The sequence below is a fragment of the Trematomus bernacchii genome, unplaced genomic scaffold (assembly GCF_902827165.1).
Source record: "Trematomus bernacchii unplaced genomic scaffold, fTreBer1.1, whole genome shotgun sequence".
Classification (NCBI taxonomy): domain Eukaryota; kingdom Metazoa; phylum Chordata; class Actinopteri; order Perciformes; family Nototheniidae; genus Trematomus; species Trematomus bernacchii.
In genome coordinates this window covers 853,005-871,468 of record NW_022987839.1, presented here as the reverse complement: position 1 = coordinate 871,468, position 18,464 = coordinate 853,005, and the positions used below count along the sequence as shown (strand labels likewise).

Sequence of the window (18,464 nt, the reverse complement as noted above, 5' to 3'; positions counted from 1 at the left end):
CTGTAAACTGGAAAAAGGAGGTTAAAGAAGTCAGACACGGTCTCAAGGACTAAAGAAAAAAATAGATTTCTTGGTAATTAGAGGGGATATTTTACTGAAAGATATGTGGTGATGTCTCTGGCTTTGATAAAGACCAGACCGTCTTTGCTGACATTTTGTTTAGCAACCACATATCTGGCTGTGAGCCACTGTCAAATATGGAGTGCTGTCATCAGAGCAAGTCTGTGCTCATCCTTGGTAATGCCGAGTTGATTTGTTGAGTTGCTTCTGTAACTCAAGACCATAAAAAACCCTAGCTAATGCATTAAAAATATTTGTCTGGGTGGGAGGGGGAACTGAAGCACTAATGGTCGCGTATTGCACCAGTAGAAGATTTGTGGCTTTGTCAGTCTTCACCCAGACACATGATCCTGTTTCATGAGACATTCCTTAACTATGCTAGAGATGAGTTACATTTTTACCGTCTCAATCATTTTAAATTCTTCTGTATCACAATGATACAAGAGTTTAATGTAGGGCCGCAAATAGCTATTGCAAATCGTCTCTTAATTTTTCCAATTAATCACTTAGTTTATTGCATATTTACACTATATCAAGTGTCAGGTATCTGACTGTTTTCTTAGTTAATTGTGAATAATAGTGTATGGCTCTCTACTATGAGTTACTGTAAGTATGTGACTGTAAATATTGGTCATTAATTAACACCATTGACAACTATTTTTATTGTTTATTTATGTTTTGAGTAAGGGGTGCGCACTCTTTTCAGTCCATGTGGATTTGTGTTTTAAATCTATTTAGCTCATTGTTTTTAGCTCTGGAAGAATGTCAACTGTACTAAAACTTCAGATAGTGCAGCATACAGTGCTTTTGAAACCTACTGGAAAATACATTAAACCATATTACACTCAGGGGGCTCTGTATGAGCAGAGCTAACAGTAATGAGGATATCCTTAGCTCTCTGTTCTGCAAATGAGCCAAACTCTTAAGCATATGCTTTGTGTGACATAACACAAGTTATGACGCTCATAAAGAGGTTTTCCTTTGCGGCTGAGATGTGGGACATTCCAGGCCCAATTATACAGTTCACAAGTCATGGCTGCAGCTGGAGGTGTGCTGCCTGGAGAGTAGACTGTATTTGTTTACCAACCATGCATCGGGCCAACTGGTCAACCATGAGGGGGGACGAGATATAACAGCTAGGCGTACACCTCTTTATGGCAGCGGCTCCTTTTACACCTTCTGCTGCATAACACTACCAGACAACCGTCACACACACTCACACTGAGTGTCCAATCACTGGGTGTCCAAACAACAAGCTTTTCACTGCATGACCTTAACCAGCAGACTCACCCCGCAGCAGTTATCTGAAGTTCAGCCTACAACTTTGACGCTTGTTTAAAATACACACAAAATGTCCTAACATGGGTTTAAACTGCAAGCTATTAAAAGCAGCCTGGCTTGATAAAAAGTACATGTCATACATTTAGATCTACAGCTCCCTTTGTGGTTGTGTCCGAGGAGTACAGCCGAATTGTAAGCATGACGTGGCGTGACACAAAACCTTATCTGCCTCCAAATTAAACACTGCTAATCAAAATGACGGCAACTGCTGGAGGAATTTGCAGCAAATGCCTCCTGTAGATCCATTGACTAACACATTTAACGCTACAAAGAGCCTCCGTCTTTTCATAAAAGACCCCACACACTCTCAAACAAAACAATTTAATAGACAAAGACCCTAGCAGTGTACTAGGGGACAGTGTGGTCTCCAGCAGAGCACTGGGTGACCCTGTGAAGAAGGCAAATCATCACAGGGCGGCGAGTCCAGGCTCCTATCAGTGTACACTTTCAGCCAGGCCAGTATTTTTAGCAGCGCATTCCCAATAGAGAATCTAATACACTCCGGCCGTACTGATAGTGGCTCACATTGGAAACTAGAACATGGCAGCCTTGGTGTGTAAGTGAGGAATTTTAGAGCGGCGGCAGAGAAAACATTGGGAGAGCCGACTTCTCCATGTGTGAACACTTAGTTTAGAAACAAAACTTTGGCAGAAATTGTAACTTCTATAAAAAAAAAACAGCACTGTTTTTGTCGCTCTGGCCTAGAGAACAAAAAATTCTGTCCGTGAAGACTTCACACAGCTCCAGCTAAACGAACCAGGTGCATCCCAGAATTGAAATGCTGCCTGTATTGTTGAGAAAGAGAACAAACTGGGAGACATCACAAAGGTTACTATGGGGATTCGGCCAGCTCCTGCTTTCCATACATCACCTAATCTGAGCCAGACAAGACCGAAAACACAGCCCGGGTGCTGCGAATCGACAATTAGAGTCATTAGTGGAGCAAATCTTTAATGGCCCAAGTCTCTCCGTGCCCGCAGCTCTGAGGCAGATGAACTTTTAAGGTTAATTAAAAAAGGACCAGAAGGATGGTTTCCCATCATTTGGTCAAGAAAACGATCTTGACCAAACAAAACATTTATCCCACTAACAAGACAGGCGAAGCTGATTTGTAGAGCACTTTTTGAACACAGATATAATCAAAGTGCCCTCAGTGAGGCATGGAAATGCATTAAAATGGCATTTAAAGAGATAATGAAGAAAATAAATTCAATTGACGCAAAAGCACCAAACTTTATTCTTATCCTTGGAAATTGGAAAATTCTCAACTAGAGGTCCACAGAAAAGTTTTTCTCCTGGTTTCCGCTTATAAAATAAGAGGATTTGACAGAAAACATAAACTGAATATGTTTAGGTTTTGGACTTTGGACAAGAGAAAGTTGTGGTGGGTATCTTTCAATATTTGCAATGGATTAATAAATCAGGCAAGTAAGTGATTGTTAGTTAAACCACTACACAATATTGCAATATATAAGTGCATGCAATCGGATTTGTACAGATCCACTGAAGCTGGCCCAGTACACACAGGCAGCACACCACAGTGAGAGTCAGCCAGGCATAACATTAAATCCATAGAGCTTAATCAAATTAAGTGAAAAAATACACCCACAACAAGAAAATGTCAATTTCTTCACATCCGACACCTGACTTTTGTGACCCTACTTTTGCAATTTCACACATGTCATAATTGTGTTCATAATGCATACAAGTTGTAAACAAGAAGAGTATAAATGCAATGCCAATGTAATACATCCAGATAGATACCATTGTGAATGCCTGATGTAAAACACGACTAGGACACAAGCAAGCCCTAATTTTACATCATCATGCACAGAGATATATCACTGACGCAGGAGCACAAATACTGTACATATCTATGCTAAAGGGTGTCCGCTCTTCACAGTCTGAGCACAATCCTTTCAATGCAGCTGCATGCATCAACAGGCACTAAAGTGGTCAGGATAGGGTCTGCAAAATGAGTTTGTGTGTGTGTATATATCTATATATATATATGCTATATATGCTCTGAACGTTCCACTTCCTGCCTGCCCGACCTTACGTTACGGCTGCGTCGCAACAAAAATAGGATTCGATCCTAATTTTAGAGGAGCCCTGCGCCGAGCCGCTTCTGGGACGCTTCTGAGCCGTAACGCGCTGCGTGTGGTGGAATAGCACCCATTGACTAGAGTGGCCGCGATCGCCGCGATCGCCGTGAGCACCGCGACGCAGCCGTAACGCGCCGCAGACGGACCCGGTGGAATCTAGGAGTCAGTGCCTCCTGCAGACATCCTGCTGAATACAGACACACAGCTGCGACTGTATACGGAGACGATAGGTTGGTGTCACGTGTGCTGGAGAATATAGGTTGGGACGTGTCACGTGTGCCTGAGACGATAGGTTGGGTCGTGTCACATCGGCCGGATGTCGCCAATGACGTTATAGGAGCGAAAATTCTGGATCTGCTTGTTAGCACCACCCTTTTTTTATTCTTTTTTTTAGAGATGTGGGTACGGAGGAAAAGAGACAGGGTTTTGTTTTCTCACACTTTGTGAGTTCCCTGGCATACACATATTTATGTATAAAAGACATCAAAAGTACATTTTGCATAATAGGTCCCCTTTAAAGTAACATCATAGGCAAACAAGCTTAAACTCTGACAACCGTTTCAGCTCGAGGATATGTTTGACGAGTCGGCAAACAGTCCATTTAACTTTTACTTCAAAAAGGCTCTCGGCTGCAATTATGGTTAATTAGGAAAGGTTTCTCCTGGCTTCAGCTGCACAGGATAAGATATATTACAGCAGTTAAGACAATGGTATTAATATAACTCACAGAGACACAACCTTCTAGGGTAGGGCTGCAACTAGGCCTGTCACGATAATTAATTTTGTTGGACGATACATTTTCCTGGAAATGATTGCGATAAATATTGTCTCTATATTATTCATTTGGCTGCTACGCTGTTGCACGCGGAGTGTCCTGACCATAGACTGTATATATAAATATGACCTGGCTGTGTGTGAGCCCCACCCCTCACAGCGCGCCTGGTCGGCAGACACAGCGCACCTGGCTAAAATGCTGGTCACATCCTTATGTAAACAAACACGCATTTAAACAGCAATTTATCGAGGTCAGAAAAGTTATCGAGTTCATTTTTATTTATCGTACGATAAGTCAATGAATTGCTTATCGCAACAGACCTAGCTGCAACTAACAATTAATTTCATTATTATATATTTACTAAATCATTTGAAGATCGTTTGGTTTAGAAAATGTCAGAACATTTTGAAAGTTTCCAGTTTCTCAAAGTCTAATTTAATGTGTTTTATTGCTATGTTTTGTCAGTCAAAAACATAAAATATTGCATTTAACATGATGTGAAAACAGAGAATAAGCAGGAAATCTAAAAAAAAAATTGAAGCTTTTGCATGAAAAACTAAGATAAATCTAATATCAAAATGGTTGCAGATAATTTTTCTGTAGATTAAAATAAAGATCCGTTGAATAATCATTGGAGCTCTATTCTTGGTAAATGTCTCAAGAGTACAGGCTCGCCTATAAATGTCTTTAGAGCGGGTTATCAAATGAGCCAGCTGTTAGGTAGGGGTGACATAGCAAGTGCTGCCCAATGACAATGCATTACATTAGAGGGAATACAATTAAATACAAGTGATTCAGGCTTTTAGAGAAAGCCTATCAAACCACAAAGTTCCCTCGTGAGGCATTTGAAGAGGATCCTGTATGGATGGCTCCGGACCAAAGATCGTTTGGTGATCGCCCGCCAGCTGCACTCAGATACACATTATTCTTCTCACCAATGTTGGCAGTGAGGTAATTATTACCTCTGAAGTGTGAGAGCACAACAACAAGCACATTTACTGTTAACGGTGTCAAGGGTAAAGATGTGACACAACAAGGCTTCCTTGACAGACGCCTGTGTGGTCGGAGTGAAGGAGTGCCAGTTTTCTCCATTTTCAAAGCAGTATATAATTTTCAAACATGAACTTGTCAACTGGGATTAAACGGACATTGTTGAGGGTAGACAAGTGTAAAGATGATTCCATTGTATACATGTCAAGCGTGCTCGTGACTTCTTCAAAACAGCAGTGGCAGTTTGTTTGTAGTGTTTTTGGAGAAGTGCTGGTGCTGGTGGTGGAGGGGGGGTGACAGTTTCATCACTTTACAATTGCCCTCCTCCAAAGGCCTAAATCACGAGTACCAGGACTCTGGATTGCTGCCTGCCTTCGAGACCTGCTGTGACCGGAGTGGATCTCAACAACAGGCTGCAGGGGCTTCATCGGGTCTCCCGCCGTTTGACATTCTTGATAAAGTGATGCTTTATAATGGCACAACAATACGCTGCAATCTGACCATCTGACCACCTGAGACCTCCACACAAAACCTGAGTTGAAATGAGCTGATGGAAAACACTGTTTGTGCCTCTTTTGTATCGTGCTGTACCACCCGTCTCTATTCTCTTTATAATTTACCTACTATTGATACTACAATCTCAAAATGCAATTATATATCAAATGGTCCTCGACCCAACAATATACTGTATCTATGATCTTATTTGGCTTAATACAAATGTTTTTACGATAGAAAAACCTTCAGACAAATAGCCTGAGGTAAAGTTGTCTTTTACATTTTGTTTCACGATGTACAAATTGAGCCCGAACATATGTCATTCCAAGGTGACATATTTGTAAGAAGACGGTGACACAACTTGAGAAACAGGTTAAAAATGTGATTGTGCAGCTGATGGCAGAATATCTTTTGGTCATGATTGTTAAGATATAAACTTTAGAGATCCCTTTAGAAGATCAGTAACTGTAAATGTAAGCAAGATCACTTGTTTATATTTATCTTTGTGAAAAACAGATGGTTGGCTCTGTGACTTGAATGTAATGTTATAATAAGAGGCCCAAGCTGGAGCTATCTGAAGCATAATATATGTAAAAAATACATATTTGCAGTTACAATTGAGCGTTTTAGCAGCCATCTGATTATAAATAAACGAAATGAATATCACGCTGCCACTAAATATAAGCTCCTATTATTAAGTGAATGTTTCCATCAAGGTTTCCTGACTTGGACACTGGTCAGTCCAGCTTATAAAATAGACCGGTGTGAGGCCCAGGTTCTCTCCCTTCTGCGGTTCTCTCTCCAGTCTGAGAGCAGCTCGAGGGGGGTGGAAGGGGCTGAAGTGCACAATTACACAACTTGCTTTTGATTTATGTCTTAAAATTCTTGCTCAAACTGGTTTGATGACATCGCTCTATTCGCCCCTCACTAAAATCCGATGAAAGGTGAGAGAGCTTGTGCTTTGCTTTTCCTTCAGAGCGCCTCTTAAATCCGACCACAGCCACACGCAGCACTGCAGTAGTCGGGGAGATTTAGAGCTACCTGGGGCTACATGCTGTGTTTACATAAAGTGGACAAACTTATTATACCGTACAAAAGAGGATTATGTGTTGCTTGAGTCAACGTTATTGTAAGACAGCACAAACCTGGGAGCAATGTTTTCGCAAGGAGCAGAAAAAAAGGGTGAAAACACAAGAGCATTTAGGGAGTATTTACTGAGTGATAATCCTAATAAAAGCATCTTGCCTTTATTATGTTTTGCATTTGTGCACCAAAACGAAATGTGATGTATTTTGACATGCATTCTCTGTTGTATGTAAAGATTTGAAGGAAATAAATGAGAGCAACAATTATTGAAATAATTATTTTGTAAACAAGTCATCACACCACAGAGTTTTTAATTGATAGCTATATACATTTGAATTGCTTATTGTGGAGTTTTTAAGCTTTATTTCGATTTTTAAGCATTTTGTTTATTTTAAATGCCTGCATTGTATCTTAACAACACTTTGTGAGTTCATTTCCCAACTCAAGACAAGGTTATAACACATGGACTGAACACACAGGCCAGTTTCTTTCAAATATGCAAATCTATGAGTTAAAAAGAACAGCTATTTCACAAGTTTGAACAGAAACCACATGAAGAGCGGTTAACTTGGAAAATGATCATCTAATTTATAAAGCACCACTGAATCATCGGATTAGATCAACATTGTAACATCTTCTAGTATATGAGACAGTGAAAGAACTGTTTAATGTCACTGTTTACCAGCCTGATTTCTGGTGTTGTCATACTTGAAGTGTACACTTGCTGTACAGTACTTTAAACCAGCATATAGTCCCATCGGTTTGCTTTACATTTCCTCACACATACAACCAATATTTAGGTTTACAGATTCAAGGAGTGTGAAATACCGATTGTGGTTTTTGAAAATGTTGAAAATGTCTCGGGGTGATTGCAAATATTATCCATTCATTCTTATCACCCGGTGCTTGCTGGCTGCTGAATATAAAAAGGGATTGTCAGGAGCTGTAAAGAGGGCTTATTGTTGCATTCCTGCACTGACCACAGCAACAAGCCAAGGCTTTCCCTTTCACAATAACAGACATTTAATTCTCCCTAATGCTCAGACTGCTTACTTATTTGGGAGAAAAATATATTGTTTACAGTGCCTGCAGACTCCAAATAGCCGATAAGTGTTAACCTTTGTCCCTTCAATGCAGTGACTGTCTACGACACCACTGTTGCTGCCTACGTACCTTCAAAAAGAAATCACCATCAATAGCAACAAATAATAATTTAAATGACAACTTTGCAGCACTGAGAATCATAAGTATGTTTAAAATATGTCCAAGCATGTTCTTCAAATTAATGTAATTGCACTGACTATTGTATTAATAATGTGTATAAAATGTACTGATAATTAATGCAACAATGATTTAATAGTGTATATCCCTAAGGTTCTCCAACAAAATATAAAAAGGAGAGTCAATAATTTCCTCACTATCTTGGTGAAATTAACAAATAAGTAATGATTTTTAGATGTCATTGTGAATCCCCTCACATGCAATAGACAAAAAAATGCAAAATATTTGACAGTCCGACAAAATTGTAGATCCTTAGCATTTTGCATATTTTCTATGTTTTTATACACAAACAGTCCACCCAGCCACGTTTTCACACAATTTCACATGATTAAAATGTTTAATATAAACTATGAATAAAAGTGATAATAATGTTACTTACCCTCTCCACTTGCTCGATGACAGCTCATCACAAAGCAGACCGTGAAAACAAAACACAAAGTCCGGAGCCACATAACTGACTCGGAATAAAACACCATGCAGCACTATTCCGGGTCAAATGCAGAATAATCCTTGGCGAGGACACAGTTCAGACTGAAGGAGAAATACCTTCAGGAAATTGGTTTTGTTTGGCGGCGTGGGCCAACAGGTAAACACAAATAAATAAAAGCCATCCCGGAAGATGGGCGGAGGAACGAGTCCAACGTGTTCACTCAAACACAAGCTAGCACTGCTAAAGTTAGCCACCTCATGGAAAAGCACCCGTAACACACATCACCACGGGATATGAGAGCTCGTTTTATGTCTTCAAAATGCATTTGATGGATAAACTGACCCAGTTTAGATTGTCCGTGTCCGAAAAAATGAGCAAAAATAGACTTGTTGTTGCGAAAAAATGCTACGGTTAAGCTAGCTAGCCTAGCCTAGCTCCACCTCTAGTCCAGGCCACAAGTGAAGTTTGCGCTGCTTTTCAGCAACTATCTCAATATTTTTTTACTTTAAGAAACCCCCCGCATACCTTTACAGCTGCACTGGATATTATTAATACAAGAGTCAATTTGCATGCAGGAAAAATCCCATTAAAGCGACTGATAACTTAATTTAGAGGATTTTTTGGAGCTGCTGACTCGATGGTTGTGGCATGCGTGGCGTAACGTTAGCGTGTCTTTCGTAAAAAAAAAATCCCTCAATTCCTCCTGCGAAAACAAAACATCGCAGTTGATTTCTCTCGCTTGGGAAATAAAGTGTTTTTCCCTGGTTAACTCCAAAGAGTCCTCTCCAGTCAGTGCAGAGATTTCAGTGAGACCTCCACTCTCTGACAGACTTCAGTCGTGGCTCCGCACTTCTTCTTTTTTTTGTTTGGGAATAGAAAAAAAAACCACAACATATAAATGCTCCGAGTTGTGTTCAGGCTCCTGCCACCACAGCAACTAAGCGTGTATCTGAATGAGAGGAAAGCATGGGAAATAAAGTTGTTTTTCCCTGTTCTTCTTCCACAAACAGAGGTAGATTGTACAGTCTCCCAGCAGGTCCTGTAGGATCCCCTTCTTCAGCCTCCGCCAGTAAACAAACCGAGCCAGAGTCAGCCAGATGGGCTCCAGGGGAAATACGGACTGGAGCTTATTGGATTACACAACAAACTGATCCTACTGTCAGGTGGCAACGCGTCAGAAAGTAATGCATTTATTTATATATCCAGAGTAACTAAGTACATTTGCTGTAGTACTGTGTTGAAGTATACACCTTCTGGTAAATATAAATATCTAAATGTTCTGCTACTATTAAAGAGGGATTATTTACTCTACTACATTAATTTAAACACTTAAATTACTTTCTTCAATTGAAAAAATATATAATTAACTAAAGATATGATAATTATTATAGGTCAAGCTTTCCAGCAGTATATCGTTTGTAATTAAAAATGATATCCACTCTTACAAGATGCAGAGGTAAAGTGATAAAACAAATTAATGCATTAATAATTATAATCCAAAAATAACATACATTTTATTCTGTTAATAAGTACTTTTACTTTTGGTACTTTGGGTTAGGGTATATTTCACTTTATAATTCCATATTTGTAATGCTTATTTTAACTTCTAAACAAAAAGTCTGCGTATAAAGGATGATATCGATAAATTACTTCCATTAGGCTTGTTCAAAAATACAAACATTATTATAATAAAATATTAGCGATTCATTACATTATGTGACATTTTATCGACACAATAAATGACCAATTAATTGAATAATTGGCAAAATAATTGGCAAAAACAATGGCTAGTTACAGCAAGAAAATACAATTGTTCTGCTTTCAAAATGTAATGACCAGTAAAGTTAGTGTAGTTAATGTAATAATATCTAATCAGCTGCTCATCCTAAAGTTAAAAGGGATAATTCCAATTATTTTATAAATGTAGTCTTTTAAAATTAATAAGGTTATTCAAATTAAACAGTGTTGGAGATCATTATGCTAATAATTGAATTGTACATAATAGACCATTACTGGGATTGGCTTGCAGCACTTTGCCCCCTCCCCTGATATATGACACACTTGTGCATGTGAAGGAGTGAACAGATTCGGATTCAGAATTAGATAACTCTGGACCTTGGAAACAATCAATCTTATCTCAAGCTATTTTGCGGCCACATCACAGTCTCAGTTGTTGTTGATCTCCACTTTTATTTGTTCACATTGCGACATCATACAGACAGAGGAGCAGCTGGTGTATTGAACTATTTTACTACCTGCAATTGTGAAACATTTACAAATACTTGTTTCATGTTCGTCAAACAGATTGACCATTTTTTACAGATATGCAACATAATTTATAAGATGTACACAATATTGTAAGTGCTGGAATTTAAATTGTAATGGATAATGAGTTTGGAATAATTCATATTAAAAATTGGACATCAGGGAAACATTTTTCATCAACTTGTTGGATAAATAATGGAAATAGTTCGATACATTTGGTATAAAAATAGCTAAATATAAAGAATCAATTCAGGAATCAAAGTCATATGTGTTTCTGAAAGAGCCTGTGGATGTCTTAAAATACAGATGGGGACCACTGCAGTATCGTATGCATACTGCAAATCAAAGTATGCAGTATCAACAAACATGCAAGGTAGAACAAGATTTACTGTACATGTTCGGAAATGAAGAAGTTCCTCTGTTATTCTAGGAAGCTTTGGAGGAAAGAATGAGGAAGGCAAATCCTTGTCTGATTCAACTATTGTTTAGAAACAGAACATGATGCTCCTTTTGATCCAGTGATGTTCTCACACTCGGACGCACTAATGGAAAAACACCATCAACATCACATAATTCACACAGGAGCTCTCAGAGGCTAAAAATATCTTGTTTATGTGAGCTGAGATTGTACCCCAATGCCATCTCTATCATCACTGCTTCTTCACTACCTGATTACGCAGCAGCCTGCTTGGTGCAAGATAATACTATCCTGTTGTTTGTTATGCTGAAATAGATTTGACTGGAATACTAAAAAAGCTGCAATCACGTGATTTCTGTGGCAGCTGTGACATTTCAATCAACGTTTTATTATGAAATATTCTCTAGTTGAGATTTCTCTGCACGTGTGCGAATGAACACCAACCACTATCTGCTGTTGCAGGCATTCATTCAGACGGAAGGGGCCACTTAGAAGAAAAGTAAAACACGAGAGCAGCTCATTAGTAACATCAGCATTTTGTAATCAGAGTTATTTGGCAAGAGAGGAAAACTTGGAGGTTCCCACATGTTCCCAACAACACTCCTGAGGTGGAAGGAAGAGCGAAGCAGCAAGGTCAAGAGGTGATGCGGGCCAACGCCTCTCAACATGCGTCACATGTAAGAGGAAGGTTACAATGGCACACAAATAATTAGTTACTGAGCCGATTAGGACATCTTGCAACGCAGGAGCATTAAAGAGGAAGCAGAGCTAAACTGCATGGCTGTAATTTCCATATCTTAAATATAATCACACTGAGTGTGCAGTCTGCAGGAGTGAGGTGCTCTAATGAGATTAGATCCTAGCGAATGACTTAATGGAGCCATGTGCCAAATCAAATTCATGAGCTGTACATAAACAGTTTTATATTTCACTCACAACAAATATCCTAAGTAAGAGTTTTAGGTTTTTGTTTATGATTTTCTTTTGTATTTTGTGCTTATAATGGATATTTTGAGAAGAGGATATGTTTTGCATATGGGGTTACTACAGTAGCATTTAAGATTTAGATACATGCTATCATACAACAACAAATAATAACCAATTATCTTTTAATTATTGTAACTGAGTGCTTTACATGGGAAAGAATAACACCTCAGCATAAAAGTTAAATTGAACAACATTTACAGAATTCAATAAAATAAGATAAAAACATACTAGAGTTGTTTTCTATGTGTTGTATGTCAAAAGTGCCTTATAACTTCTTTAAATACCCTCTTTAATAATTAATTATTTAAGCTAAATGTAATCTTCTATAAACCATAAGCACTTGTTTTTTATGTTTTTTAATGTCATGTAAAAGTGAACCATTAACCCCATTAAAATATATCTCCTTAAAGTTTGGGTCGGCAACAGGGAAGCCAGTAAGAGTAAGATAGATTTGACTCAAACTGAAAACCCAGCATATTTTTCTGTTTTCTAATGGAGTTCGCAGCACATGATCAAAAGTCAATAAAACTAGCCGGAAAGTCATTAAAGTTTACAACACTGACAGCGCGTCCGCTCAGGCCCCTTCAGAGCCCCTCCTCAAAATTACTATGAACCCATTATTAATGTCAAATTGAAATGGCTATAGTTAATTCTCACAGCTTTCAAGCTTAACATGTGGAAAACTCAGGTGTTGCAGGAAAAGTGGAATTGTTTTTTCAGACCATTTAATGTATTGATTGTATATTATCAATACATATATTATTATATATATATATATATAACCTATGTTTAATCTTAAATCACTAAACTGCAAAAACTCAACACACCGTTACCACTGTAAGAAGAAAAATAACTGTTTTTTAGACCTAATACTTAAATGAAACCACCTGGGCCAGAGGTTCACGTAACCTATGTGCTGTTTTGTCCAAATGGGGGTCATAATGGCTCAGAACTACTTATGTGTTATCAAGGATGTGCTGAACAAAATAACAAATTAGTCATAAAAACATGATGTGAATGCCTGCTGCCTGGCACTGAAGGCTGAAGAGAAGTTGTTTGTGCCGTGTCTCCTAATCCAGACGACCTGCTAATCCTGACCTCTGCTGGGGTCTGTGAAGGTGGAGCACACTTTACGAACACAACAGAACCCTGGCTTCTACTGGCTTGAGGTGAAAGGTGACCATAAAGAGCAGACAGGCGGTGTTTAAAATCATCATCAGCCACAATGAAGAATTTATTTTACTCATTCCTCATAAACACCTAGTGCAACATGAAAGTGGTTTTGCATGTTTTAATTTTACTACTGCAAATAATAAGACATGTTTGATATGCTTCTGCAATTTAGACATTTATGTATTTGACCTGCAGTACAGTAAGAACATTATTAAGCAGAATCATTGGAGTCGTTTTTCCAACCAAATCGAGGAAAAAATACTCTGTAGTTATGATTTAATTGTAATCCTTATTTTAATCTCAGTTTGTTTTTTATGTTTCTGTTTGAATGGAGCATTTGTGGAATAATGTTTTGTGGGTCTTTTTGGTGTATTTATTTATTTACATTTTTGTAAACAAGTGGTGGTTGATATGAATGGGAACACTTTCATTTCCGTATTATTATAGATAAATGCATTCAACTTTGAGAGAATGTATCTTTGTGTTTCAAGCAATAAGAACCAGGGGCTGCAATGGAAAGGTTGAAAAATACAACTAACATACTAACTGTCTTGAATATCTGGAAAGTGTCACAGTTAATGAGCCACAACTTGCAAACACAGTGGTCTGTTCCTACATCCATCTCCCCATTGACAAATAACACACCGACTATACTTTGAATAATTGGTTACACCTTTTCAAAGCACACCACAAGATTCACCCAACCAGGCTTTGTATTCCATTCATATAACTTAAGTATTACAAATCGTATTTGCGAGAGTTTAAACTTGCTTGAACAATTTCCCGCCATTTGGTTTCCTGTCGGCAGTTATGTTGTCTGGTCATGCTGCTCGAGAAATGACTCTTCCTCTGTGGTGCCTTCAAGGAAGCTTTAACATCCGATATTTACATGAGGTCTGTCAAAAAACACTGATTTCACAAGCTATGTTAACAGGAAATTAGACCCGGAAGACGAACAGTATACAAAAATAGATGTCCTGGAAAGGAATTTGGCAAAACATCAACATTCGGAGCTTTTTGGCAGCTGATTATTTTTTTTATTTTTTTATCAAATGTTTTTATTCACACACATTTAGTAAAATACAATGTACAATCACAACACAAATTACAAAAAATACAGAAAAAACAAACAATAACAACAATCAGACAAGAGGACAAAACTAAGGGAAAACAAATAAACCCTCCCACCCCCAATCCCAGGACCTCTCAGGACCAATGACTGCAAACAACTATATCAGTTAAGATAGCTAGATCCGCTCCTTCAATTTTTTAGATGTCGACACCCATAAACCGATATTGGACTCCAATCACGCGTGCAGTGGACAGTTCCATGTAGACTACGTCAAGAAACGTTAGTAACCAGCAGGTCACTGAGAGCTTGTCGGGTTGTTTCCACCTCATAGCAACCAATTTCTTGGCAGCCGTAAGGCCAGCATAGAGAGGTCTTTTCTGGTACCCAGTAGCCGGCAGCTGAGATAAGTCATTTAAAAGAAAAACAGACACAGATACAGGTACAGTCAAAGAAAATATGTCGGACAACTTAGAGGAGACCCCGTTCCAAAAGCGAGCAACAGGCGGGCATTCCCAGAACATATGGAGAAATGTACCAGGAGCCCCCATGGAGCACAGGGTACACCAAGCATCTGCCAGAAGACCCATCATATCCAGCCGTCTGGGTGTCAGGTAAGTTATATGCGCATAGTTCAGGTGGATTTGTTGGTAGTCGGGATTGCGAGACGCCTGACGAATGTTAGCCCAGACTGAATCCCAGTTAAAATCAGGTCTCAATTCTGGGACATCCTTCCTCCACAGTCTATCTAAGGGAAGGTCACCATAAGAGGACTCAAGTAGGTGAGTATAGAGACAAAGCCCCTGGATGTTCTTCTATCAGTGATGATTATGTGGAATGGATGCCATGCTAATTGTTGATCCCACGGGTGACGGGACCCCATAAGCCTTAAGGGCTGTCCTAAGCTGTAGATAAAAAAAGAAAGAGGTGCCTGGAAGGTCATAACAGCCTTTAAGATCCTGAAAAGAGCGGAGACCACTGTCACTGTAAATATCTCCCAAGGTGTGAAGACCCTTCCTCCCCCATTGGGAATAATTAATAGGCCTCCGCCCTATGAGTAATTGGTTGTTATTCAATATTGGCGAATTGAGATGCCAGGGGCATTGAATAGCGCATCATTTCTGTGCGGCAGCTGATTCTTAAGTGGTTTCCAGAGCAAAAACAATGACACTGAAGTGGACGAGACAAAAGACAGATAACATAATAAAACAATGACCTAATATGTTAATCATTAAATAATCATTCAAATAATAAAAACCTTTTTTTATTACTTGTCTTTTTGGGTCGCCACAATTCCTGTTTGTAAGGCAGAGAGATATGGGTTAAAAACTCAAGAAAAAGATAGTTAATGCATTTTGAGTTTAGAATATTTAATCAGCAGAGATATGGTTGTATGGTCACAACAAATTATGTTAAAATGAGGTCTCCACCAACTCCTGTGAAAAATAATGTTTTTACTGCTAGATCCTAAACTCTTCTCAGCAGCCTCTGCTTCGGCATGCTCTTTTGTTTCTGAAATTAGCAGAAATGTAATATGTCAACAAACAAAAACAATCACTTAAAATAAGAGAACGTTTTTAGTAGGGCTCCTGATTTGGGTCACTACTATTTGTGGGTTTAGGTGACCCATTTTATTGCGAATCCGCGACACACATTAAAGTAATTAACACGTTAACGCATCAATAATTATAATCCAGTAAATAAGATTAATATTTTGATGTTTATGCTTCTGTTATTCCACCAAAGCAAGATGTTGAATGCAGGACTTGTAACAGAGTATTTCTACACTGTAGTATTGCTAGTTTTAATCCAAGATATCTGAATACCTCTTTCAGCGCTGACGTGTACCCAGAGCTTGACTTGCGCTCAGCTAAAAGTCAACTAAAAGGTTATAAGGAAGCACACAGCGAGGTAAGAGCTGTTTAATATATCTTATTATAAGGGGAAGAAGCAGCAAAGTAGACACTGTTTGTGGTAAACAGCCATTGAAAAGCCATCATTGTGGTACCACTCACAACAACAGGTGCATTAGTTCTCTCTCAGTAATGACATAAATATGCTTGAAATCCTCAGGCAGGGATTATTAAAGTGCTCTTACATAAAAGCCAGAGGCTGCTCTCTCTGCCACTCTTAAAGGTGTCTCCTTCATGGAGCTGCATTCAAAACAACCACACACAAGGTATGTCGGTAGCACACAGTTTAAATGTAACAGCAAAAACAACAGGTCAGAGTTCAGCGTGATAAGACGGACTCACTCTGTTTTTATGAACACTGGGACATTCTGGTGTTATTTATGTCCGTCGGTATCTAAGAGGTGGGGTATAGGGCTTAAGAATGATAATATTTTCCATAAGGAGGAAAAGCATCCAGAGATGTTGGGTTTCTTGTGTGTGAAAGAGCAAGCAGCCGGAGGCCCACACCTATCTCTGAGTTAATCGTCAACCAATGTGCTAGGAAGTCATGTGAGGAAATGTCAGGTTGAGGGTCTGCATATAGAACATGGGAAAGTCGACATTGTGGCAGAGGTTAGTGACAAAGCCAGGTTCACACAGACCTGTTTGACTGGAAGAACAATGAGGTTCACACATGATTCATCCCGGGGGCTCTTCCTCGACGCCAGTGTGCTACAGGAAAAGATGCTGCTGGTGTCAGGGCAGAGTGGGACATCCACTGGGCCCACTTCCCTTTCCCAGTACTCAGCTGTACGCCTCAAAAGACAGATTTCTTCCTGCTGACACGTACAGTGTTTGCAAAGACAATACTTTTGGTTTTGAGGCTGAACTTGATGGATACACTTCCTATCTCAGGTTAATGGACTCTCTCATTTATAGTGCTGTGGACTGTGCATGGCCTGTAGCCAAGTCAGGGAGGCCACTTTCCAAACATGTAAGCACTCTTCCACTCTCATGCACCTAATTGAAGCCTGGAAAGTAAATGTGCTATGACAGCGACTCTGCATCACAATACATTCCAGCAGCTCTCCCAAATAGTCACATGGCCTCCTTTCATCCGCAACATGAGCACAAAAAGTACAGAGAAACACTAAAGAGGGACTCCCACACTCACACTTACGCCTTAGAAGTGATCTAAGCAGCTACCTTCTCTAAAGTGCTCAGAAAAGTTGCTCTTGTTAAAACATGCCCAATCCTTTCGCTGCCAGAGAGCTGTTAATCCCAACAAGGCAGCGCGCCCCTAATTCCCAGGGAGCTGGAACCTGCCGTTTGTTGACGTGTTGTGTAGCGACAAGCAACAAGGCCTCAAGTTAAAACACCCCCCCTTTCCTTCTTTTGGGAGCCGTTTGTGTTTTACATAGGAAAGAGTTTGTGGTGCAAGCGAATGTTATATAACTTTTACATGAAGAGGACATTTGAATCAAAGTTTGATATGAAATAGTGTTGAAGTGGATGTCTTTCTCACAATGAATCCAACATGGCACTCACATAATGAAGGACTCTCAATATGAGACCCCATTGTGCTGATAGGTCCATTTTAACAAAATCCACCTCAGTGCCATTCATGGAAGAAGTACTCACATCCTTTCATTTGTCCTTTTTCCTATCATGATCCTTTTCAAAATATGTATTTAAAAAGTCAGTTTAAGTGTCACATACATGTAGTAGACTTAATCGTACTATATCCCCTCTGAAATGTAGAGTAGTAGAAGTATAAAGTAGCTTAAAATTAAAATAATCAAGTCAAATACAACACAGAATTGTACTTGAAAATTGTTATTAGTTACTTTCCAAAACTGCTCAGTGCTATTAGAGATCTCCGGAAACAATGAGCGTGGATTAAAGTTAAGAGTCTTATTATTATCTCTTCCTAAAACCACACAGCACATGTTGCTCCACTCGGACACTTTGCCTGCATCATCACATGCAGACCGTAGGAAACACAGCGAGGCTGCTCCGGCACGCAGAGACTATTCTCCTATCAATAACAGTCCATATCAATGAGTTGAAATATCTATTCCACATTCACACCCTCAT

General features: G+C 39.2%; 1 protein-coding gene across 1 annotated transcript in view; it reads right to left on the bottom strand.

Annotated features, from left to right (window-relative positions):
• The window catches only part of insra (insulin receptor a), a 52,588-nt gene extending 43,979 nt beyond the window's left edge, over window positions 1-8,609 (bottom strand). The window contains exon 1 of the mRNA XM_034153065.1: window positions 8,513-8,609. Coding sequence (XP_034008956.1) covers window positions 8,513-8,609 — 97 coding nt within the window. The remainder of the gene's footprint in view (window positions 1-8,512) is intronic.
• Window positions 8,610-18,464: the final 9,855 nt, after the last annotated feature.